Source organism: Athene noctua, chromosome 2, assembly GCF_965140245.1.
Source record: "Athene noctua chromosome 2, bAthNoc1.hap1.1, whole genome shotgun sequence".
Taxonomy (NCBI): domain Eukaryota; kingdom Metazoa; phylum Chordata; class Aves; order Strigiformes; family Strigidae; genus Athene; species Athene noctua.
The window spans coordinates 38,472,176-38,498,164 of record NC_134038.1 but is presented as its reverse complement, the minus strand read 5'-3'; the positions used below and the strand labels follow the sequence as shown (position 1 = coordinate 38,498,164).

At 37.6% G+C, this 25,989-nt stretch overlaps 1 protein-coding gene across 8 annotated transcripts in view; it reads left to right on the top strand.

The window, feature by feature from the left end:
- SGK3 (serum/glucocorticoid regulated kinase family member 3) overlaps positions 1–23,705 on the top strand; it is a 69,753-nt gene extending 46,048 nt beyond the window's left edge. For 6 of the 8 annotated variants that reach the window (XM_074898869.1, XM_074898872.1, XM_074898874.1 and 3 more), the window contains 14 exons: positions 4–76; positions 2,915–2,990; positions 8,624–8,711; positions 10,640–10,689; positions 11,983–12,040; positions 12,843–12,926; positions 13,024–13,155; positions 15,158–15,270; positions 15,487–15,523; positions 15,635–15,721; positions 17,788–17,883; positions 18,723–18,878; positions 19,987–20,076; positions 21,125–23,704. In XM_074898869.1, coding sequence (XP_074754970.1) covers positions 4–76; positions 2,915–2,990; positions 8,624–8,711; positions 10,640–10,689; positions 11,983–12,040; positions 12,843–12,926; positions 13,024–13,155; positions 15,158–15,270; positions 15,487–15,523; positions 15,635–15,721; positions 17,788–17,883; positions 18,723–18,878; positions 19,987–20,076; positions 21,125–21,295 — 1,311 coding nt within the window. In that variant the 3' untranslated portion in view covers positions 21,296–23,704. Of the gene's footprint in view, positions 1–3; positions 77–1,538; positions 1,845–2,914; positions 2,991–8,623; positions 8,712–10,639; positions 10,690–11,982; positions 12,041–12,842; positions 12,927–13,023; positions 13,156–15,157; positions 15,271–15,486; positions 15,524–15,634; positions 15,722–17,787; positions 17,884–18,722; positions 18,879–19,986; positions 20,077–21,124 lie in introns of those variants that run through there. The other 2 variants (XM_074898876.1, XM_074898875.1) reach the window with 2 other exon arrangements.
- Positions 23,706–25,989: the final 2,284 nt, after the last annotated feature.

Below are 25,989 nucleotides of genomic sequence, written 5' to 3'. Positions count from 1 at the left end.
TAGCTAAAGAAGCAATTTCCCACTATGAATCTGAAGATTCCAGCTAAAAGAATATTTGGAGATAATTTTGATCCTGGTAAGTTATCATCTTGTTACTCATTTTGTCAGTTTCTTTATATGAAAATTGATCTATTCCAGCCTACAAGAAACTATCTTAGATGAGCTTTACACCAGTCCCCAAAGCAGTGACTAAACCAAAGTTTAGTCATGCTTCAGTCAAGAACAGGAACTAGCGTAGGTAGGTGTTCTACCTTGTGATCGTGAGCAAAGTATTGCTTTGTGGCCCAGTGCCTCTCTTGCTTTAAAGGCTATAGCTCCTCCCATATTCAGGATTGTGAGAGATTCTGAACTGTCAGGTGTAATCTCTCTTCTAAAAAGCAAAAGCCAAAACCCAGACTCTTCTAAGCCTATGCCTATTAAATTTTAAACTTCTTTTGTGTGACATTCTTTTTTTTCCCCACTGAAAAATGAAATAACTAAAGGATTCATCTTTGAAGGCTTTTGAACTCTCTGTATTTAAATGTGCTTCTTTGTACAGTTTAGATGAAAATGAACCTCTTCCTGTTGTTGTTCCATTTACAGAAGCCTGTCTGATGTGAACATGATGTGATCCAGTTAGTAGTGATAGGTTGCAGTTAAGCTTGCTCTGTCCACATCAAAATACTAACGAAAAATCACTTGTGAAGTGCGTTGAATTAACCTAGGTGGCACCACCAGTGAATAAACAAAAAGACAAGTGGGAAGGCCAGGCCTTTGCTCTTTTTGTGTTTATGCCCTTCATTCAGGCCATTTTTACTTAAGGATTTTCCTGATGGTCATTGGGAACCTCCCGTGACTTGCAGATGTGATCAGACTGTGTTTGTAGTTTCACCTCCTGCACCTGTTTCAAGCATTTCATTTTCTCCTTTGCTGAAGAACAAATTAATCCAAAGGTATTGAACTCTTGGGATATGTTGTTTTGGGTTTTTTAGAGTTCTTTGAAACAAAATAATTTTTGGCAGTTACAATTAATCATTTGGATCCTGATGTGAAACTCCTTTCATTTTTTATTAAAATAATCAAATGCAAGTATGCAAGCTCTGATGTCCTCTTCTGATGAAGGTATGAATGATTGCCAAAAATTCCACATGTAATGTGTCTACAGGGATTTCTTGGTTTGGTTTGGTTTCTTTCCTTTTCTCTGACCTTGAGATTTTTCAGAGTTGGCTGAAGACCTAGTAATGTCATGCAGTCTGGTCTGCTGTACAGCCGAATCTACAAGTGGATTTCTTGGAGTCACGTTTAGGAAACGAGTTCAAATGGAAAAAAACTCTTGGAACTTTATTAGAACTATATATGTAAAATGAAGTCCTCAGACATGTTTTAAATTTCTGTGAACTATGCTGAAATCTTTGAAGCATGAGAAACTAAATAGTTCTCAAGACATTTATTGCTGGGGGGCAGGGTGGATGGAGCCATGTTGCTTATTTAAATAATTCTTTATCTTAACACTGATTTATTGAAGCTTTGATGTAATGTTTCTGCTGGGTTCTGAAATAAGTCACATATTTTACAAATGTTTAAAACGTATTTTACTTCTGTCAATCCATACTTGGGTATGCAGCATTGTACTATTGCATTGGAGTGCAGTAGAGTGAAACTTGATATATCCCTTTTCCCCAAATCTACCAAAAATACTGTCATAACATATGTTGTCATCTAAATGCTTCATTTTTATTGTCACTTAGGTTATTTCAAAATTAATCCGGTTTTAACTTCAAAAATGGGGCAGAGGAAAATCATAGAAACCAGTCAGAATACAGACCTGGAAAATTACAGACTACGTTTGAACTGACATGATGCAGGTGTTTTATCTTCAACAACATGGAGATCTCTGTAGGCTTAGAATGGCTGTTGGCATTGAACATCCACCATACTGAAAATGCTGATGTTGGTGACTCCTGTAACATCTTCATGCAAATTTACCTTCCTAGTTGATATCAGTAATTTTGGATTATTAAATACCCTAACAAGAGTTTAGAGATTATATCCTTGAAACAATATGAACATTTTTCTTAATATTTGAAGTACATATTTTAATTGAAATTTAATTTTACTTTAAAATTTTAATAGTTGTCAGTAATCTGTATCTGACAGAGTAATTGGAATACCGTAAAAGTTCATACACAAATATTCTTTTTCCATAAAAATTATCATTGATATGACTGATGAAAGACAAGATTATTCTGTTTTACACTTTATTTCATGTTAGAACTCTCTATTTCACATCCCTTGTTTATCTTTCCATATTGCTAAAGAAAAGTTACATGTCTTAAGCTTTGGATGAGGGTAGAGATTTTGAGGACTTTTTTTTTTACATTAGAGCTGATGTCCAAAATGGAAAGGAAAGTATTTTTATTATCTTTAATGGTTACATCTGAGTGCCTGTTGGTGGGATGAATTGTGCAACTTTCCTACTGCTGTGCGTATATTATGGAGATATGCTGCTTGGTTGGACTGTTCATGTAAGAACTTGATTTGCACAACTGATGTCAATTTTCGCCTGTGGGTTGTTGGTTTTTTTCTGAGTGGGATCAGGTCCTGAAGGGTTCACCTGTGCAACAAAGGCTGTACAGGTTAGCCCACTGTGGTTACACACTGTTCTTGAAGCACTTCAGTGCACTTTGTAATCTTATCTGGCTTTCTACATTTTCAAGTAGTGTTGCAGAGAAACTGAAATTTATTCTCTTACCTCACTTGAATGTCTTAAGTTTGTGATTTTCATACGTAGAACCAATCCTGTTCTGAATTAGTCATGAACCAATCTCTTTTTAACTGCTATTTAAGCCCTAAAAACACCTAAATTTGAAAATAAGTCTTTTTTTCACAAGCTGACTGATCATTCTAATAAATCTATCTCTTTTTTTAATTTCAGATTTTATTAAACAGAGAAGAGCAGGACTGAATGAATTCATTCAAAATTTAGTTAGACAGCCAGAGCTATGCAACCAGTAAGTAGCTTTATTTCTGGTTTATAAGGACTATTTAAAAGACACAAGATGTAAAATACAGAATTGCAAATAAAGTGTGCTTAACCAGAAGATGTGTTTTACCTATTCAGTGTTCTTAAGTGTACAAATAAACTTTAATATGGCCATTCATTCCTTCAGAAAGAATCTACAGGCTGAGGAACAATACGAAAATGTTTTTGTTTTCTATAAACTGATCTACAAATAAACTTGCAGACAATTAACTGATCTGAATTCAGGGGGTGCAGATTTCAGTGTAAACTCTGCTGTAGCGCATGTGTTTTGCCAATGGCTGTACTGTTTGAGAACTCTCCTGTCACTTGCTACTGTGTTGCTGGGAGTAAGTCACTGCCTCGTGTGTGTACTCTAGAACTTTTATTTAAAAGTATGTTAACCAGATGGCTTGCTCAGCTTGTGTAGGTGGTCTGGGATAACCAAGCTGACCTGCCTAAAGCAAATGAATAAGCTTGCACATAAACTGTTCTGTTAGAACTGCAGGTGTGTTAACCTCCATCAGTGGGACAGTGATGAATGAGAGAGAGTGATATGCTAGAGTCAGCTCCAGTTACATCTGGAGAATAGCACTTATGGGTGTGAACTGATTTGGGGGGTAAACTGCATTGTTCTTTCAGTTTAAATCTATACCTAATCAGTTTAAATCCATGCAGCTTTGTATTCTTGCTTGAACTTGTGAAATGGTAAAGCTCTATCTTTGGCTTTAGTGTTGAGTAAATGTCTTTAATACACAGGCTTTGTTTAATTAGCCTATCTGTACAACTTGTGAAACTGATCATTTCCCACAGGAAAAAACGCCTCTTATCTGACTATTGCTGTAGTTTGCAGTGTGCAGTCAAATGATTTTTCTTTTTTTTTTTCCCAACAAATGAACTATTTAATGTCCTAATAACCTGAAATACGTACTTCCTTTCTTTTTTTTGTAAAAAAGGAGCATTTTATATATACTTCCTTGTGATAAGTGGAAAAAGTTTCGAAACAAAAGTCTTTACGGTGCAATAATTTTCCATTAGAACAAATACTGTGAAGTTTGCGGTTGTAGTAGTGTTCTTCTCTGGGAAAGAATAGAAAGCGCTTAAAATAACTAATTATTGAAAGCTAATCTGTTTTGTTACATTAGGAAAGGACACTGGTTTTATGTAGCACAATCTCCTCCCCTGTTTAGTTGTCAGTATGGCCAAGTACTAAATACTCAGTCTCAGAACATACTGTATTTGTTCTCCAATGGTAAAATGGTGCTTTTTAAATGCATATCACAAAATTGTGTGCTTAAAAAAAAGCCAAACCTCAAATTCACTTGTCTTCTTAAATTTTTGTGAGTTTTTAAAATTGTTTGACGCTAAAATGCATCTGTAGCTGAATCTATTCTTTAATGTGGCACTTAGCATGTCTGATACATTAGAACTAACTTAAGTATTAAGAAATAGTCTTACAAAGTGTTTTAGTGTTGTTGAAAGTGTGTTAAATATAATAAAAAGCTTATTAGGCAAAGTTCTACAATAAAAACAAAATAGAGACTGAAGTTTGTCTTGTACTGTTCTCTTCCTCCCCACCCTTAAAGTAACAGTGATTTATATGGGAGAAAAAGGAAGCCTTTAATTCACAGTCTAAAGTAATTTCTATGGTGTTTTTCTTTTAATAACTGCAAGGTACTTTGTTTTTCTGGAGTGATCTTTCACTTTTTGCAGTGCTCCATTGCAACAAATCATGTTGATAATTACATAATCTGTCACCTTTTCTGTGTGCCACTGAATGTTATAAGTGAAGAAATACCAAAATTTAATGACCTTAGTTGTTTGGTTTTGATTGTAAAACCTGCTAGAAACTACTCAAGGAATATGTGGTGATGGAGCCTTTGGAAATAGTCCACATCCTTGCTTTCTTAGACTGTTTTGCTTGAATATGCTAATTAAAATTGATACTATGTAAAATAACTTACATAAAGCTAGTAATGTACAAGGAAGACTCAGAGGGTTATGCATTCTCACAGAACTTGAAGTCCACCTTCCATTATATCTTTTAAGTATTAAAACCAGTCGTGGGATGTCCTATTTTTAAGTCCTACCTAGGAAAACTGTTTCACTAAAAGCTTAAGGATGTTTCACGATGATGTCCTCATTTCTGGATGGAAACACACCTGAACATCTGAATTGAAAAGCACAAATGTCAGATGCAGTATGTCCAAGATGGTAATATTTACATTATTCTTGGAAACATACAGCACTGTGTTAATCTTTTTTTTTTCCCCCCCTTTTTTTTCTCCTTTTTTTTCCTCCTTCAGTGGACTTTGCTCTTGGGTCTGACATGTTTGTTGAATACTGTATCAAAGCCAAATCTTTCTGCTCAATAATAAACCCAAGAAAAACCTAAAACATGTTAGAGTGATTGGAGAGACCCTGTAATGGTTGATAAGGATTTTCCTGCAATCACTGTCAAGTGAAATATGAGGTGAGGTGGATCATTGGCTTAGGCAAAATTGGGAATTAAGTGCACTAGCTTCAAGCTGCATTTACTCAGCTGACTGTATTTGATAGAAAACTTGATCTCACAGATAGAATGCAGGTGTTGCAAAAAAAAAAAAAGTCAGAAGGGGTGGAGATGTGATAATGCATCCCCCTTGGACTGATGTCCTGAACAGGAGTTGGGAGTTTATTATTTGTGAGCACTGTGAGGCCCCCTAAATCACTGAACAGCTATTAAAATTGGGCTGCTCACCTCCTCAAATATAGGTCTTCACTAAAAAATTAATGCATTTAATTGACTATCAGAACATATCCAAAGAAAATCTGCTTGAATCCAAATGTATAATAGAGGATGCATTAAAGATGTAACAGTTATTTTTAAATAGTCCAGAGTAGCTACTTAATGAAAATTGAGAACATTTGCATAACTCATTTGCAGTAACTCATTTGAAGAATGACAATACCCTGCAACCTCTGTAGGGAAATGAGTTATCAGTTCTTTAAGTGAGAAGCAGGGGTCTGCATTTGTTCCCTAGAAGAAAATCAGAGTGACTAGATTTTTCTGGCTTCAGAATCTGATGAAAATAAAAATGAATGTGAAACTCCTGGATTGTAAGATCTTGTAGTCCATGTTGGGGAAAGCAAACCTTGCATTACATTAGTTGTACAGTAACATTTTAAAATAGCACATTGTGGCTTTTGACCCTTTGCTTTCTGTAAGAAAGATAGAAGTGTTTTGGTTTTTTAAAGTGTGTGGAGGAGGAGGAGCTAGGCACCATTATTTAAATAAGGGTGTCTTAAATGTTAAGGTTGTCACTGGCAATTAATTTTTCCATTTTGCTTCAAGATTTGTGTGACTTTTGGGGCTCATTCAAACTTCTGGAGGCATCCAAAATTTTTGTGTGGCTTCATATGTTTCTGCAGGAATGCTAATGCAGAATGAGTATCAGAGAAGGAATGGTATTTAGGTGGAACTTGACACCCCTTTGTGGATTTCAGAGATAATCCATAAACTAAATCTATCCAGTCAATCATAAAAATCCAGACAAAACCAACTTTTGCTAGTAGTATATGTACAAGGTATATTGAGCATCCCTTTTTAAACTGTTTTCTTGATCCTTTTAATTTCATATGTGAAGTTATTTTAGGAATAGTTTCAGTGTATTTTAAAATACATTGAGTTAATACATGCAGGCTAATACAGCATAGAAGTCCTACCAATCTATGTAGTATTTTGCATAACATGCTGTGATTTTGCCTAAGAAATTGGTACATTAAACTTTTTAATCACTGTCTCTCTGCAGTATTTTTAAAATTACAAATGTGAACAATGTAGCATTGATCAGTTACGTTTCTGGCTGCCATGTATTGCAGAGCAACTGTACAGCAGCCTTTTACTTTTTCCTGCTGTGAATTCAGTCATGGACAAAGTTACTATAGTAACTATTTGAGATGTATTACAACATGCTCTATTTAATCAACCAGTTGTCCAGAATAATTAATGCTGAAAGGTAATTAAGGTCTGGTTCTGTTGTTCTGTCTGGTGAAAAGCATTAACCATAACTTCTTATTCTTGATTTTATGATATCCAGAGATTCTGAAATTTGAATTGTTACATCATGAGCCTATATTATTACAATATTCAAACCACAGTGATATTTGTGTTCGTGGGACAGGAAATATATCAGAATTTGAAGTTCATATAAGATGGGAAGAAAAACTGAAATGGTGGGAAATTATGTGAGCAGTCTTGTTGCTGTACTTTAAACCTGAAAGGCTGAAGGTAACTGAAACAGATTTCAAATAGGATTTAGAAATACAGAATGTAAGCGATGGAGTCTGGGAGCCTCAGATAGCACAGGACGTAAATTAGGTTCAGTAATGCTAGTATGAAATGCAGGAGCTAGAGAAATGTCAGAAACAGCTCATCTCTTCTGATCCTCACTTTACAGAAGTGTGGAGGGTGAAATAGATTGAAAATAGCAAAGTAAGTGTATCTGCTTCTTGTATAAAACTACACTATTTTTTATATATACTGGGAATAAGATAAAAGAGCAGCTCTGTAGTAAGTTAGTTCTTTCCTTGTACTGAACTGCCTATGCAGAGTTTCCTGTTGGTGGCTGCCCAGAGACCTTCTCAAAGAACTTATCTCTGAAATATAGGTAAGATTTGTTCCTCGATGAGTAGGCTGCCTTTTAGTGAACTGAAGGAACTTAAAAGATTCAGGTCATCTCTTCTAGTAGTATAGGCTATACATGATACCCATTTGGTTAGGAATTAATTTTTCGTCACTTGTATTACATTATTCTTTACTCACTCATTGTGCTGCAGTTAAGAAAGACATTACATTCTTTTGAACTTACTGTTGGGTAAGCCTTACTTCCTGGGAGTGGGATCTTGGAATTTTCTTACTGTCCCAGTCCTTCTCCCCAAGTCCTCAGCAAGACAGAAGCTAGAAACCGATGCTGAGGTTAAAATGCCAATCCATAGGTACTGTGGGAAGCCTATAGTCTCTCTTGCTGGTTCCTGCATTTGTGTCCTGCACCTGACTGGAAGGATTTCTTAACGTTGCCTTGTCAGTGCCCAACCAGAATGCATTTGGAATATGAAATTGCCATCTTCCACTTTAAAGTGAATGGGAACAGGAACGTTACTACCATGTATCTCTTGAGACGGGCATCTCTCTTTGGGATACAGACTACATATTTCATTCTGTAGTGTGTTGGACTGTTTCATTAATTTTAGAAAACTAAAAATGTCTTTAAACTCTTCAGTTTTTTGAAAGTAAATTGGTTTCTTGGTGGTTGCTAGCCAGTTAGAACTCATGCTTGCTTCTAATAATTACTTTCTAATACAGTTCTGCAGAGCATTTCTTTATGAAGTCTTCACATACATACACTATAACATGTCAGGTTTTTGCAAGTGGAGAATTTTATGTATGTCTAACACATTCAGCATTTGAATTATGTTGCTATAAAATCACTTCTTGTACACAGTCCTTAATTACCAGAACTTAAATATAAAACTTCATGATGAGCAACTCCTCTGTACGCTGCTGTTTAATCCTATGCTTCCTGTGGTTATGGCTGAAAATTGTGTGGATTGTCAGTGTGCTAATGAAATTAACTCTGGTTCTAGCCCAGATGTCAGAGCATTTCTTCAGATGGATAACCCGAAACACCAGTCGGATCCATCCGAAGATGAAGATGAAAGGAGCAGTCGGAAGGTAATAAAACAGAAGTAGAACAGTCTTCTAAACTTTAGCTACTTGAGGGCAACCTTAGGTGTATTACTTAGTGAAAATTACTGGTTGGTTTCACAATAAATCGCTTCCATGCTCTTTAGAACAAATCTGTTCCACTGTGAGCTGCAAGATATTTTTCTGTGACATGTGAACAGCATAGAGGGGTAAAAATGATTGCTAGCTTTGTCTTGCTGTTTCCCTGCTTGCTATATGGGTTAAAGAAACACAGCTTTAGTCATAAGCTTAGCTGTCACAGTTTTTGCAGTCTCTTCAAAGATTCTTGCTAAGAACATCTGACAAGGACTAGGGGAGATTGAATGTTTAATTGTCTTTTTTGTTTGTTTGTGTATTGTTTTTTTTAGAGGGGGAAAAATATAATGCAGGGGGAAAAAATGCAGTCTTTCTAGAAGTCACTAGGGAGCCAGGATGGATTTGATTTCATTTCACATACAAAACTGTGTGAGGTCTGAAGCCTCTTTTGTCACAAAAACAACTATATGGCTAGATAGATTCTCTGCGAATTAGTTTACAGCCTCCAGAAACAGTGCTGTTTGAAAAAAGGAGTATTTCTAGGAAGGCAGAAGGGCCATATTTAAGCTTGTTTTCTCTGTGGTTTACCTCTTAGCATACAGATGTGATCTTAGTACTTCTTATTCAGCCCCTGTTAAAGATGTAAGAGTTCTCATTTTGGTCTGTGTGTGATCCACAGCAGATTTAGTGTTTTCTGAAAGTTTCACTTCCAGAGATGCCAGTCTGCTTTTTTTTTTTTAAGTGTTTGACAGCACTATGAGCACACAGCAGAATTCTAATTTCAAATACCGGTTTCCTTCTCCTTTGAAAGGTATTTTAAGTAATGGGATGTGATCTAAACCTGTGGAAAATTAATGATGTCTCAAGGCACAACAAATTCAAAAAAGAAAAAAGAACTAATACATGGACCATTCTTTTTGATAGAAGATTCACCTTCTCATAGTTACTGTAAATGATGAAGCTGAACAATAAGAAAGAAAAACAAGCCTTCAGATCTTTTATACAGTAGCTTTTCCAAAACCGTCCAGTACTACTGTGTGATTGGCTCTTATTAGTGAATAGTAGCATCCAGCACTGCTGTCAGGGCATTCTCTGCTTCTGTAGGAGCAGTGGTTTTGTGATGCTGCTAGCCTGTCTGTCCCCACGTAACTTGTATTTGAATGCAGTTTATCCTTCTCTGATAAAGTCCAAAACTACAATGAGGGTATAAATACTGCTTTTTTTTAATCAAAACCAAAATGAAGAAAATTACCTAAATGACAGTGGCTTCTTCCTCTCATTGTAATTTATAAATTCTGTCTGGGTGTGTACTGGTGAGATTCATGTTATTTCTGGAATTGAGTTGGTTAACCTTTAATGTCAGAATAGAAAAGGTTGGTAGGGGTAGAGAGACTGTTCACTTCTGGGTTTTTTTAAAGCACTTTGTTTTTTATTAATTACTCTTGAATAAACAGTGTGGGTTTAGAATTATTTTATTGGTAAGATTTTGGAAAATTAAAGTAATAAAAGGTAGAAAAAATATTCCTAGGGCAAATAAAGAAAGGGTAAGTTCTGGATGAGGAACAAGTTGGTTGTTGAAATGATCTTGAATTTTTATTGCTAATCTTGTCCTCTGTGTCTGGACACAATTATTTTATTACCTTCATCCTTGAATGTGATGTGTATAGAAATAATCTGTGACAAGGTGATGCTGGTTAGATATTTCAGCTCACAAAGTTCCCAATTTGGATGTTAGATCTCTTTAAAAATTTAAGGTAACAAGTGTAAAGGTATGGTTTGAGCAAATTAGTAGAGTATTTTGAAATTAATATTGGTTGAAATATAAGAGAGAATTCTTTTTAAAAAGTATTAAAAATAAACCTCTTTGTCTCTCCCAACAGTTAAACTCTACCTCACAGAATATCAACTTGGGACCATCTGGAAATCCTCAGTAGGTTTCAATTAAATGGAATTAAAATGTAATCAATTTAATTAAAAATTTTTATTTTAATGAAATTTTATTTAAATTAATTTTTAAACCTGAAAAGTTAGACCAAGTGTAATTGTTAATAGTATGAAAAGTTCTTTGGATGTAAGCCTTTATTTGTTGATTTGCAGTGCTCCAGAGCAAGCAAAACACTGAATCCTGTGCTAAATAACTATTTTAAAACTTTTTTTTCTTCTTCACCTTCAGATTTTGTTAGTTTGCTGTCCTTTTATTTAAGGATGCTATAGCAAAGATGCCCTCTCTGTCTTGGGAGTGGTCCCACAACTGTTAAGAATGTGTGTACACATTCTGAAAACAAGTTTGTTTTAATTCATGGCAAAAGAGCAGCTTGCCTTGTTGATACTCCAAACCTAGTTACTGCAGTCATAACTTGCTTCTCTGTTTGGTGTCTTCTGTAGAGTTTCTGTTCTCGGTTCTGTGTGAATCTGTACTTTTCTCATCTAGGAGATGACTGCTATTTTGGTTTTGCTTTCCTCACAAACTTGTTCTGGGCTAACAGGAGGAAATGCTTAATAGATTTCAGTAAGAAATTTTAAGACTACTTCCCTTCAGGGGCAGTAAGTGGAGAGGTGTATGGTGATGTAACTTGTTTTGAAATTTGAAAACATGCATAATTGTTTTGCTGACAAAAATATCTCTGAATTGTATTTAGGAAAAAGTTAAGGGAATCCTGGGAAAAACTGAAAGGAATGGTGATGTGGGAAATGGAAAAACTTGTGAGTGAATTCATATGTACCCATGCAGAAGAGGAAGGTGTTGGGGCCTCTCCTCCCTCTCGCTGTAGTTTAAAATGAGGGAGGAATGGATGGAGGGAAGGATGGGATAAGCAAAGAGGATAGATAACAACAAACTTTGTCCTTCCTTCCTTCCCTCATGTAAGCTTGAGAATCATTTGGCCCCTTGGAAATGAGAACTAAGCTCCAGGAAAGTCTTGGAGAAATGAAGACTTAAAAATTACAAGAAAATATGGAGAATAAAAGAACAGTCTTGCTCCTCCTTTAGATCTTAAACTTATAAACTCCAAGAACGCTTTCCCTGGAGAAAAATGGAATTGCAAAATGAAGAGGAGTTGTCTCTGAGGGAAGGTTTGTAGAAGTCTAGGTGTGGGGTGGAATGAAGGAGGTGCTAACAGACTGTTCTTGCATTACAACTGCAGTGCTACACTAGACTGCTGTACAGCTATAAAGCTTGTAATTTCTACCTGGATGACTTGTCTCCTTCCTAAATATCTTTCAGTGCTAAACCAACAGACTTTGATTTCCTGAAAGTTATTGGAAAAGGCAGCTTTGGCAAGGTGAGCTTTCTTACTACTGTGTCTTATCCTGGTGCAGGGATGCTAGCTGGTGCCTTGTGCATAGTGACTGTTGGCTAGAGACTTGCCCAGAGGTTTTAGAAGTGGTATCGGTCTGGGGTGGCTTATGAACTGTTATATTGGATCCCTGTGCTGCTGCTTCATGGCCCTGCCATTTTCCCCCTGGTGTAGCAGCTGTTGGCTGCCTCAGTCACTTGCTGGGAGTAACAAAAGGGAACGTTTCCCTTTCTCGTTAACAGCAATAGGGATCCTCTCTTTCCCCCAGAGAGGAAGGGAGGTACGCCTGTGCTCGTGCAGCAGCTGCAGTACAAATCATGCATTTCTTTGTTGGCATGGACTGTTTCGTCAAACCCCTAATGCTGAGGAGCAGCGTGAGCAAGAGCCCATTGAAAAGTGACTTATATTGATATTCTGCAAAGACACAACAGAGTCTCTCTTCAAGTCTTTGTTTTTGGGTTGTTTTTCAAATTGTTGTTTTTCATTAAATTAACTTTAAAACTTACAAAAACAGCTGAAACTGATCTTGATAGTGATTCAGCAGGTCATGGAAAAGAAATAATATAATTCAGTCTTTCGTGATACCACTGTCATGACAGATATTTACTGAACTGTAAGCTCGCTTTATTGGTGATTGTATTGCTGTTGACTGTATTAGAAGCAAAGAAACTGTACTGTGGAAAAAATAGCATGAATACTTTCCAGTTATGTTGAAATTATGAAATTGTTACAAATAGAACATGAACTACAACTAATGACATTTCTTCATTTGTTTTGAATTTCTCAGGTTCTTCTTGCAAAACGAAAACTGGATGGGAAATACTATGCTGTCAAAGTGCTGCAGAAAAAAATTGTTCTTAATAGGAAAGAGGTGAAGAGAAATATTCTTTCTCCACCTACCTCCTGCCCTTTTCCCCTTAATTACAAAATCATTCCTGTTTATATATTGATCTCTTACTTCCTTGCAGCAAAAACATATTATGGCTGAACGCAATGTGCTTTTGAAAAATGTGAAACATCCATTTTTGGTTGGATTACATTACTCATTCCAAACAACAGAAAAGCTTTACTTTGTCCTGGATTTTGTTAATGGAGGAGAGGTATGTGGTTGTTGTGTTTGGATTTGAGTCTCTCTATTTTGCTATATCTAGGTGGGAGGAACAAAATGATTCTTTACAACGGGCTGTGATCAGCGTTCTCCCAATTTTGAAAATACTATTATTACCTGCTGTTACTACAGACTTCTATATGGACCCTGTTCCTCTTCTTAGTGACAACTTTAATCCCAAAGTTATTCACAGTTGTCAGAAACAAATATGGTACTTTATAGTTAGATAAATTTACCTTTATTACAAATTAATCTTCTGTTGACATTTTTCACCATGTAAAACTACCTTTTCCTCTTGCATCTGCATTAGCTGAGATGCTAGTATTTCAAAAGCGGAAGGAAGGAAACTGGCAACTGAATTTACTACATTGATAATACTGGGAACCTTGGGATTATTCTGTCATTTTGCATGGTCTAATTACTTATTGCCAAACAGCGTTATCCTCAGGTTCTTTTCCTTGAAGCAATGCTACTGAATCTGAAAAGCCATTAAATAACTTAGAGGAAAACTCATGAAAGAAATGGAGAAAGTCTGTATATGTCTAAAGAAGATGTTCTGGAGCAGTTTGTCTTCAGCTAGGGACCTGTTGCTTTTCAAAGTACCCAGTACTTCCAGGAGTGCTCAAGAAACTCATGTATGAACTGGTTGAATAGCCAGTACACATGAGAAGGTTATAAAATGTTGCTTCCGTTCCTTCAGCAGGTTTTGTGTAAAATCAAGGGTCTTGTAGACTAATAATACTTGGACCTATCTAGGAAATTAGTTGTGATTGAAGAAAAGAGTGTAATGAAAAATTATTGTCTGAATGGAACTATCCAATGTACATGCTTTAAAGAAGAGCTGTATGTCTTGTCACTTGCTGTGTTTCAATTTGGTAATTTACTGATGTAAAAAGGTACACATTTAAGAAGGTCTTATCAAAAGAAGGTTGAGCAGAACAGGGAAGAAGAATGAGACAGGATACTGTTGTAGGTGATAAAACTCTGGTAGCTGAAAGAGCACCGGAGAAGGGGTAGAAGTGAAATTGTTTTGGCATACCTCAAGGTTTCCCATTATGTTCTGCAGCTGGATGAGATCTGTACTAGGGTATACATTAGTTCATATTCATGTGGCCTACTATGAGTATTTATAGTGCTCCTAGAGCCCCTTTAGGTGTCAGAGTTGGGGCAAGACAGGCCTTTCTCTTGTCTAATGTACTGTCATCTGATGTAGACTCTATTAGCAAACTCCTGGTTTGCTCTACTCTGAATTCCTGGCCACAACTTAGTTTGGCATTCTTTCAAGCAAACAAAAATACAATTCAAAACAGCTTTCAGATTTGAATGAAGTACCTGGAAAACTCTGATGTCTTTTTATTTTTTCCCAAACTTTGTAGGCGGAAAGAAGAAAATTTATGCTTTCTTAAAATCTTTAGAAGTTGAATGGGTAGTATAGTTTAATCTGTATGTTTATGACTTAATCTTCAGCTAGACTTCTGTATCTGCTCAAACTATTGAAGGCAGACAGCTCTCTGTGGTTGAGAGAATTTGTGGATCAGCTTGGAATATCCATCTTCCAAAGGGATCTACATCTAGGTGATTTCAGAACACAATTCTGTAGATACTTATGTACAAAACTTTGAATACGAGCATAAACAGAAATGGAAGATTACTTATTTAACATCAGGTTATATTCTGTTAGGAGGCTATCTTGTGTGATTTAATCTTGCCAACTTCTGTTCACAGCTTAGTGGTTTACCTCCTTTTGACTAGTCTTGGATTTAGGGGAATGTCCTTATGTGTTTTGAGTTACCTATCCATTTGTGAGCTACAAAAAAGAAAGGAAGAGAGTAAATGAATGACAAAGTCATGCAGGAAAACCAATTTTATTTCATTTTACACTTTTAAAAAAAAGTGGACAGCTAAATAAAATTACTTTTCACTGTTAAAATTACATGTTATTAACCTGATTTTTTTGTGTATAATGTTCTTATTTACTATTTGCATATTTACAGCTGTTCTTTCACTTACAAAGAGAACGTTCCTTTCCTGAGCACAGAGCCAGATTTTATGCTGCTGAAATAGCCAGTGCACTGGGCTACTTACACTCCATAAATATAGTGTACAGGTAAGTTTCTGAAATGTATCCTTGTTCTGCAGAAGTTCAAAATAGGAGAAGTTACTGAATAAAAACCACTCCATGAAATCATCGTACAGGAAACCTGAACGTAACCATTTCAACAAAATTTGAAACTTTCAGCTGAAGAATAAAAATCCTTGCCTCTGAAGCTCTTGCGCCAGTGACTGCTGTTTTGAATTAATTTTTTTTTTTTTTTTTAAACAGGGATTTAAAACCAGAAAACATTCTCCTAGATTCATTAGTAAGTATGCAACATAATTTTTGGATTTCTGTGTCCTCTCACAAAATTGACTTGGGTGTATCCACATGTTGAGCATGTTCTGTTTTTAAAATACCACTCTTTCTTAAACAGGGTCATGTTGTGTTGACAGACTTTGGACTTTGTAAAGAAGGGATTGCAAGTTCTGATACCACCGCAACTTTTTGTGGGACACCAGAAGTATGTTGACAATTTTTGTGGTTTTTTGGCTAGTAATCAGTGCCTGTTGACTATTACTAATACTTGTGTAACTGGAAGATCAAATACTCTGTTTTGTACTGCTGGAGATTTGCATTCTTTTAACAAGCTCTTCCATGAAACCAAACCAAAGACAAGCTTCCTGCAGATCTCTGTCCTTTTTACTACTACACAGTGTCTCCTGCTTACTACCCACATGCCCATAGCTCATTTCTTCCTTTTTCTAAGCATTTTCAAACATTGCTTCCTTCCACATCTCCTAACCACTGGCTAGACACAGGACAGTTTGCTTGTGTAACAGCTGCAGCAGATTTGCCAATACGAATCCTGCCACTGATTTTTAGTAAGTTTATAGGTACTTAATATCTGAGTCTTGAGCAAATTTTGCATATGCATGAAACTCTGAACTTGCTGACCAAGTTTATTGAGCTCTGTTGTCTTTTTTACTGAGAAAACTTAGAATCTGGAAGTCTTGAACACATGAGGGATTCACTAAAATACCAGGATTAGTGGCTTTGATAATTTTGATTAACATACTTTAGATTACAGAAAAAGCCTTTGAAGGCAATGAAGGATGAGTGAGGAGCATTTAGTTGAAACATTTGAACTCAAAAAAAAAAAATAGGCAGGTGGCACCAAGTGACAACTTATCCTAGTTGTGATCAGAGTAGGAGTCCATAAAGCTGAGTGGTAAATGTAAGCTGAAACAATATTTGGTTTAATATTTTGTAATGTTCAAAGGACAATATATAAAACACTGGTAACTGCATCTGTTTGAGAAAATCTGTGGGTTTTTTTTCTCATGTTCAGAGGCTTAGTCTTCACACTTACCTTGGACTTGCATGAATTGCAACATAAGAGGATGCTAATGCTGTTGCTTCATATGAGTTCTTAAAAGTATCAAGACTAAACAAAGCAGTTGTGTATTAGCCTTTCTAATCCAAGATGTAGATTCAGATCTTTCATAATCCTGCTAAAAGTGTAATGAACTTCTCAGTGTTTTTAAACACTTGAGTTGAATGACTTGGTGAGTTCCAACACCTAAAAAGCTCATAGGATGTTGTGAAAGATTAAAAAAGCTTATGTAGTTGAGTTCAAAACACTTCATGCTTTTACAGGGTCATCTATAGTGAAATGAGTTACAGGGCACTGACACATGGAGGAAATTTGAGAATACTGATCAAATTAAACTGAGTTTAAGTCTCTTGCCTTGTCTGACAATGCTATTGTCTGTTTGTAAATTAAATTTCAGAATTTGGGTAGTAGAATGATAGAAGTGAGCATCCTCTTGTTTTGAGAGGTTAGAAACTATGTGCAGTAGATGAGGACTGAGATGATGACGATCCAGCCACAGTGATTTTATATTACATATTGACAAAGAATGGTCTCATGAAGTGGCTGTCCTTGTGCTGCAGTGTTAGTAAGCTCTGAAATGCTGAGTAGATTTCTTGCAAGGCAGATGGAAACCAGTTAGCGCTGTCATTCAGCATCTGATGGTATCTGATGTTTATCACAAATCAATCAAGTGATACCTATTTGACAAGAATCCCTAATTTAGCAACTCACAACTCATGCCCTCATTGAGATTTACAGTGAAACTTAGTATAGGTCATGCAGTTTCTCCATAACAGTAGATTTGAGGCAGAATTAGTATCTTCTTATTTTATTTTTATGCACTGGATGGAGAACATAGAGGCATAGGATGGCAGAATAGGCATGGCTGGTAGCTGCCTTGCCTCTGCAACAGTGCAGCAACCTATCTGAAATGTAAAATAAGCTTCATAATAGCAGTGCCAAAGTAGTTTGGCAAAACAGTAGTGTGTGGGAGGTATTGTTTCAGTTGGGAAAACAGGTGTCCTACTTGCTAAATGACCAGATGGTGCAGAAATATTTGCCACGTTTGTTGAAGGACAAGATAATACTTAGGAGTCTTAAAATTGCTATGAAGCAACTTTTCCTGAAGGTGTTTACTGTGATGTGACTAAAACCTAGGTTTTATTCTTGCTAGCCTAATGCTCTAAAATACTTTATTTATTTTTTTATTTTAGTATCTTGCACCAGAAGTCATTAAAAAGCAGCCCTATGACAACACAGTAGACTGGTGGTGCCTTGGTGCAGTTCTTTATGAAATGCTTTATGGGCTGGTATGTACTTAATATGTGGGGGGTAGGGGTTGCTTCCCTCCTCTCTCCCTCTTTGTGTGAAATAACCCTGGAGTGTTGTTAAAGATGGTAACTTTTGCAAAATATTGAAATACTCCACTTAAATGAACAGTTTGTCTTATATGTAACATAGGACCTGTTTTTCTGTTTCGGATTTTGTGTTGCCTCTTGATGTCTAAAATTTTGCTTTCCAGTGAACTGCTGGACATCAGTTCTGATGAAGACAAGTAGTCATCCCTTTGAGGGAATATGGAAGTAAACTGAATCAACAGTGATAACATCCAATTAAAAAAAAAAAAAACAAACAGTAAAATTTTACCAAATACTGGCATAAATAAAATTAAAATTTTTTTTTTTACTTGGGTCTCCCAGCTTTTCTCCTAGCTTTTCCACTTCTTGATGAAGCATTAGAACAAAAAAAATCTTACTATGTTTCTTCTAGTCATATGTAATTACTCCAGTAACAATTTGTTGTTAGTTTTCATGAGTTTTATCTCCTCCCATAGGACCTTAAATAGGGAGATCGATATGTTTTTCCACTCATGTTCTTTTCAGGCAAGTTCAATGGGAGCTTTGAAGCTGGATGGCATCTGTGGCTACTTATAAGTGTGTGAACATGTTAGGAGAAGAGGAAGCAGGTGGGGAAGCTTTCAAGTGTAAAGATCTGGCAGTGGTGATGACTGATTTAGAAGTTAGTGCATAAGAGGTAGATTTCTTCTTCACTGCTAGCAGTTTGTATTATAGAATCATTTACTAATCATACACATGAAACAAAATGTTGTGTATAGCTTGAAATTCATGTATAACTTCTTGGTTTTTAGCCTCCTTTTTACTGCCGTGATGTTGCCGAGATGTACGAGAACATTCTTCATAAGCCCTTAGTTTTGCGCCCAGGAATCAGTCTTACAGCCTGGTCTATTCTGGAAGAACTTTTGGAGAAAGATCGGCAAAGCAGACTTGGAGCAAGGGAAGATTTTGTATGTAATGTCCTAATTTATCAAGCCCTACTTCCTTTAAAGGGACATCACCAAATTTATGTGCACAGCACAGGTTTAATAGTTGGAGATAGATTGCTCTGTTATGCCTGTCCGTTTTCCTCTTGTTTATTTCTTTGTTAAAGACACCAGTGTGGTCAATCCCTAAAAGTTGTTGGCTATAGGAGAGATGATTATCGTGGGGTATAAATATTTTGAGCTTGGTTGCTGCCTGCCAGCAAAGGAAACATAATTCCTGTTGTAGTAGTCACTAAGGTGTACTAAGGTAGGTTTCACTGTTAGTATCGAAACTGGGAAGTAATCAAAAGAAAAGACTATTTTCTGGTAATGTCAGTTTAACTACGTGAAAAACAGTCTTCAGATGAAGAGGAACACTGTTACCATGCAAACAGCAGCTTTTATTTAAGCCTTAAAATCATGGCAAATGTTCTCCCAGTGTAACACCACAAACTTTGTTTGCAGGAAGGTGATGTGAGAAAGTGTAGATGTCCTCAGAACTGTGCAGTGAGGAATGATCTAGAATGACTTCTTCCATCCAGTTAACTGTGAGACTTTTGTAGTCTTCTGTTTGCAGCCTTAGCTTTAGGTAGCCTGACCTTGTGACAGAGCAGTTAGACTATGATATGATCATTTCTCAGTGTGGAGCAAGATGAAAGGACCGTAGCATTTAGCATAGCTGTGTGCTGCTTGGTAACTAGTAAGCATGTTCCAGAGTTGTTGAAGAGCCACTTCTCAGACAAGGATCTGCTTTACAAAAACTAACAAAACTTTAAGGCAGGAGCCGAGAACATTCTTGATCTGTGGTGGACTTCAGACACAGAAATCATTCTTGCTCTGTGGTAAACTTGAAGGTGGTTGATTTTAAGGCTTAAAAGAAGAAAATACAATCTTAAAAGAAAACCAGTTTGTAGAGGCAGGCTAACAAATTTTAATTGCTGTTTTTACCAACTACAGCTTTTTATTGCAAAGTAAACCATGAATAAATAAACAGATGAAGGACTTCTTTATGTGCATGCAGTCTGAAGTAGTATTTACTGTGATGCACAGGATGGATTTCTGAAATATCTAAAATCTTTATTCCTTACTGCAGCTTGAAATTCAAAAACACCCGTTCTTTGAATCTCTCAGCTGGACTGATCTTCTTCAGAAGAAGATTCCACCACCATTTAATCCTAATGTGGTAGGTGCCTGGTACTGTTTTAGTTCATACTTGTCACATTTCTGCCTTCGAAGGCTCATCTGTTTGCAAGGAATATTTGTTTTAGCATGGTGAAGAATGGGAACCCCTCCAGTGCTGACTGGCCTTTTGAGCAAGGATACTGTCTTTTTTTACCTAAAACTCAGTTTGACATATCCCTGTTTCCTCTCCTTATTCCTGTCAATTTTTGTGGGGTCTGAAGAACAAAGAAGAAAATACAGATAGTCTCTTTATTTGAAGACTTTCCAAAAGACTAATTTCCTGCGCTTTTTTGTAGATACTAAGACTTAGTTGCAGTTTTTCTTTATCCTCCCATCAGTTTAAATTCTGTCAACCTGTGACCGCTTGCCCAAAAACTTGGGGGAGGTGGAGAGGGACAAGGCATGACACAGACTGGACAGTAGGGAGGAAGTCCTCCTTAAAGTCACATCAGAACATCGTCTTGTCAGCTCTGTGTCTGTTTGGTGAAGAAGCCTTAGTGGTCTTGTCTCTCTTCTCAGTGAGTAAATATTACTATGCTTTAGTTCTTAGGTGTGTTACTGGGAAGCTGGTCTATCGTAACAGCAGTACTGTTGTTAGAATTTAACAAAATATTATTGATGGAAAAGGGAGAAAGAGAATTTGGTCTGGTTCAGGGTGTCTGGTTTTTTGTGGTTTTTGTGTTGTTTTTTTTTTTTTCTTTTCAGGTTTTGGGGTTTTTTTGGGTGTGTTTTTGTGGTTTTTATCGGGGGGTGGCGTGTTAGTTTTTGTATCTCCCTAACAGTCATTTAAGAAAGAGACTTTCTTCATACTACTTAGGTTTATCAGACCATAAAGGTGTATGAGCTTTGGCCTGAACTCCAGCCTAAAAGAAACAAGTAGGCTTTTAATAGCTGTGTTCAGAACTGCTGAGGTGTTAAATTTCCTGTACTTAAATACAAAAGAACAACATAAAGCAGATAGCCTCAAGAGCTAAATTTGCAATCTGAATGACAAGCACAAGTTTAAAACACAGTATTAATATGACAACTGACAGATCTTTGTTTTCTAGGTTGGACCAGACGACATTGGGAATTTTGATGCAGTGTTTACAGAAGAAATGGTCCCATACTCAGTTTGCGTTTCTTCCGATTACAGCATTGTTAACGCCAGTGTCCTAGAGGCAGATGATGCATTTGTTGGATTTTCTTACGCACCACCTTCTGAAGATATGTTTTCCTAGGAAGTTAGAAACCAACAGTGTTTTGGAAGTCTTGGGGTGAACTGAAATCTTAGGGTTATGGACACATTCCAAAATAGCATAACTAGTGCCTCATTTTGTATGTAGGTTTGAAACCTATGAACAAACTTTCTCTGCTGTATAGGAGGAATATGGGCATTTTGGATGGCTTTCTTTGGGGTTTGAACTGTTTGTTCCTGCTGCAGAAAATATTTTTTAAAACCTTTAAAAAGTGTTCTCTACATATTTTTTAAGCAAAAACACTGACTGTTCTCCTCAATCCCTTCAAGTTTACATTCATACCTATGTAAGATTTGACTGGCACAAACAGCAGCAAATTTAGTAAATTTATAAATGCTTTTGTACCTATTTACAGTGACTTTGTGCTTAAATTGTAACTATGCAAATTGTCTTTTGTATATCCTGGTTTAAAAAAGGTAAATGTTTTCCCTGTTGTATCAGTTTGAAATATATGTTAATTTACCTGTCAGCACTTAAATGAGGGGTTAATATAAGTTAAGAGCAAGATTCTTAAAGGACTTCTACAGAATGACAAGTTGATCCTGTGAAACTGGATTGTTCTTGCATTTGCTTGCTTTAAGTACCCATTCACTCAACTGAATTATCTGAGGTATGGGGGATTACTCAAAGCAAGGATGGAACAAATTAACTGTATTGATCTGATAACATTACTGATCATGTGTTCTACTTTTCTTTCCTCCCTGAGACAAATGCATCAGTATTTCAACTACATTAAAAATATTTTTGGTTAAAATTCTGCTTTTCCAAAGATATAATATGCAATAATCACTGTTACTTTAAAAGACTATCTTGCTTTGACCTTTTGGGGGTGGATGGTGAGGGGATCATACCAAATATTTGGGATTTTTTCTCATGGATTTATAGTTTGAAACACTAATGTTCCAAATTGATTGTATTTCAACATTTATAGCTACTTGTCTTGGTGTTCCAGATTGCACCATTTTTAAATCTTCACTTGATATTGGGGGAAAAAAAATGTAAATTACGCTAATTTTAAAAATGTGAAAAGCTGTTGTATTTCTCATAACATACATGTGTATGGACAGACTGATAATTCTGAACAGTTTCTGTTTAAGGAAATATTTTTAAACAATGCAAAAATTGACTGCAGTTACAGTGTATAAAGGCCTACCGCAGTAGTAGTTATATATATTACTTGTAAATAACAACTTATTTTTGTCTGTTACTTCAAAAATGTTCAGTGTTTTTTGTTCATAAATACATTCAGTTAAATGCCTTGATTTAAATGTGATAAGACACTGATGAGTAGCCAGAGTTAAATGTTAGATAAATTTCAATATCTAAATCGTCTCATTTTTGACAAAATAAGAACTAAGAGAAATTATACCTATATTGCATCAAGATCAGTTAAAAATTGAGAACATTAGGGAAGAGAGTGTATCAAATAATAATTCTTCTGAAGTTAATTTTGTCAGCAGTGAAACATTAGGCAAGTGGAAACTAAAACAGAATTCCTTGATTATCTCAGTAAGTATCTCCTGTAGCACTAGATCCTTCATAATGCTTAAGTGATGCTGAGCAGTTGCTGCGTGAGGTGTTGGAAGGAGTGCTTGAGTAAAAGAAGTAAGAATTGGCATGGAAGGAGGGAAGGAAGGAACTGTATCAGTTTGTGGGAGTGGAGTAGTGGCTTGGTGCTCATTTTCCATAGTGCTGCTCTGTGAAATTTTGAGAGGTTTGGAATAGCTGTGCAGCTGTTCAGGACAACTAACAACTACATGAATCCTATTCTTGCAGTTGTTATTACCATTTGAAAACAACAGCCTTACTTTTTTTTTTTTTTTAAAAAAATACATATTTCTGATGGACTGGAAAGCAGAAATTGGTTGTAGAAAAGGAAGTATCTTCTTATACCGAATTTTTACTCTGTATACTCCTGAAGTTACTGTGGGCTATTGTAACTACCTTCTCTTTATGGCAGGGAAGTACAGTACTGTAGAGATGGCAAGGAGGAGGAGATACTTCAGAAGTAGTTGCTGTGGGAATTGGCACCTCTTGTAGTTTCTTTGTCTTGTATTTCCAGGATGTCTCTACCTAGCTGCCTGAATGGGTAAGGGGTTTTGTTCTTTTCTTTTTGGCCCCAAATTTGGGGTTTCTTTACTTTTTTAGGTTTTTGGGTGGGGTTTGGTTTTTTTTTTTTTAAAAAAAAAAAAAAAAGGCAGTGGTAGTTGAAGTTATTTCTGGGAGAGCAGCTTAATTGCTTCTTAAACTTTTCCCTTCAGCAGGCTCTGCCTTTCTGGTGTTGTGAATGTATTAAACATGCCACTCGTAATACTTGTTTGCTTTGTTTCTACTCTGAGTTCATGTCATGAAATGCCTTGGTCACATCAGGACTCCTAAAGATAACACACAGTGTACAACATCTGGCAATAAAGCCTCACACTACTTTTGTGTCTAGGGCTCTTGTTTAGCATCTCTCTGCATTTCATGATGATGGTTTTCAAAGATGACCAGGTTCAGAGTGTGATAGACCCAATGCTGAGCGGACAAGTGAAATCTGAAGCGCCAGTTGAGGGAAAGCCTAGAAAGGAGATGGTCAACCTACACAGGAACCACCTGTGGTACTTCCTTCCTGTTTTGGCAGCTATGTAATAAAGGGAGGTGAAATTGGTCTTTTTGTGACTAATACGAGGGGGTGGGGTGGGGGTGCCTGTCTGTAATGAAAAGGTATTGCATCTGAACCCCTTGAGGAGTAGGTGTTCTCTCCTGGTGCTGTGGAAACAAAAGGAACTGTGCTGCCTTTGTGCTCTCTGGTCTTCGGGCCAGGGCGGAGAGAAGAGAGACAAGAAGATGGGTGACTGACTGAAAAGTACAGCAGTTGTAAAGGCATGAGCTGGAATGCAACAGAAGAAGAAAAGAGTTTAGAGGTGCTGTCCTAGGAGGCAAGTTTGCAGACAGCTGGCATGCTAAAGGCGACAGTTACACATTAAATACTTGTTAATGGAAGAGAAAATGGTTTTAAAAGAGGTTGTCTTTTAGTAGTTGCTATGCAGTCAGTACACGACCCTCTTCGAGTGATCCGCCTACACCTGTGGCAACAGTAAAGTGAAGGCAGTGCCTCTGCAGTAGCTGTGTGCTTCATGGCGCAGGCACGCCTGAGAGCCGGTGGCTGGTGTGCCCGTGCGGCTGCGGGTAACGCCTGGGCGGGGGTTTGTCTTCACTCGGGCCGGGGGTAAAGAAGCGGTGTTAGCGCTGGGGCTGCGTTTCAGGGGCCGGGCAGTGGCGGGGGGGGCTGCGGCGCCTTTCCCGCCCGGGCCGCGCGGCGCCGCTGGCTAACGGCAGTCCCCGAGCCCGCCAACGGCCGCCGGCGCCGCCGCCTGAGGGGCGGGGGGGGAACGGCGCCGGCAGCTCCGTCCTGCGGCTGTCGAGCCCCTCGCTACCGCCTCGTAAGCGGTCCCGTTCACCTCCGCCGCCGCCCTCGGAGGGAAAAGGCGGCACGGCCCCTGTCCCGGCTGTGGCAGCACAGCCTGCTCGACCCTCGCTGCCCGCTGCTGCCAGCGCAGCGGTGCTGACGGGCGGCCGGGGGGCAGCGGAAGCCTGGAGAATGTGCTGGGCAGAGCGCCGGTGGGGTCTGTGAGGAAGGCGCGCTGGCGGCGGGAGGTTGAAGCCGGGGGGGGGAGGCGGCTGTGGGCGTCGTGCAGTGTCACAGGCTGGAGTGCAGCTGAATGGGGTTAACTGGCTGTGGGGAGCTGATGAACAGGGCCGCCCACCCGGTAGGGGGACTCATCAGACTTTATTTTCTGAAGCTTAGGCGATGACAGAGTTCAGGGAACAGTGACCTGGCCTTAGGCCTTCCTGTCTGGTGTCATTCTAGCTCGGAGAACACAGGGTCCAGGGCGATAAGGTGGATCTGTGTGTCTGTTTGTTTCATCCCTTCTTGCTGAATATTTGAAGGGATGGAGTAGTAATGGTGTAGGAATAATCCTAAAGAAACTAAAAAAAACCTCTCCCTTTCAGCTTGTGCTTAAAATCTGATACTTCAGGACACTAAACACTGCTACCAGCCCACAATTCTCAGGGTTTACACTGCTGCCACACTAGTGCTGCACTGGTATCCAGTTACTCCTCTCTCAGATGTTGATCTGTTTGTCCTCCTGAACGCAGCCCTGTGAACAGGGGATCTTTCGTATGTATGAGCTTTGGTTCCTCAACAGCCCAATAATTCTGTGTCTTGTCCTTTACTAGATAGCTACATCTACTTTTGAAGAGTTAAGTGGCGTTTCATATTGGACATCCACAGAGAGGACAAAGGACACTTTGTAGAAGAAAATCTGTATGATAGTAAAACAGATACGTATATACAAAATACCGTATTTTGGTATTAGAAATTCTCCCTCTAAATTCAGCAAAGTGTATGGTATGAGATTTTACTTAAAATAAAAATTAAAAAAAAAAAAAAAAAAGCGGAGATGTGGATAATACACAGTGAAAACAGCACTGAAGAGCACAGTCAGCCCCCAAACCAAGACTGTAGTTTTGTCTATGGGAATCAGAATTGATCTTCCGTGTACATGGGTGGTAGTCAGTGTTTGCAAGATCAACACCTACAGGAGGTAACAGCAGAGTAGGAAAGACTTTAAAAAAGGGAGATGATGTTGCCCAGTTTCACACTTCTAACAGCTATGACGGATTTAGAT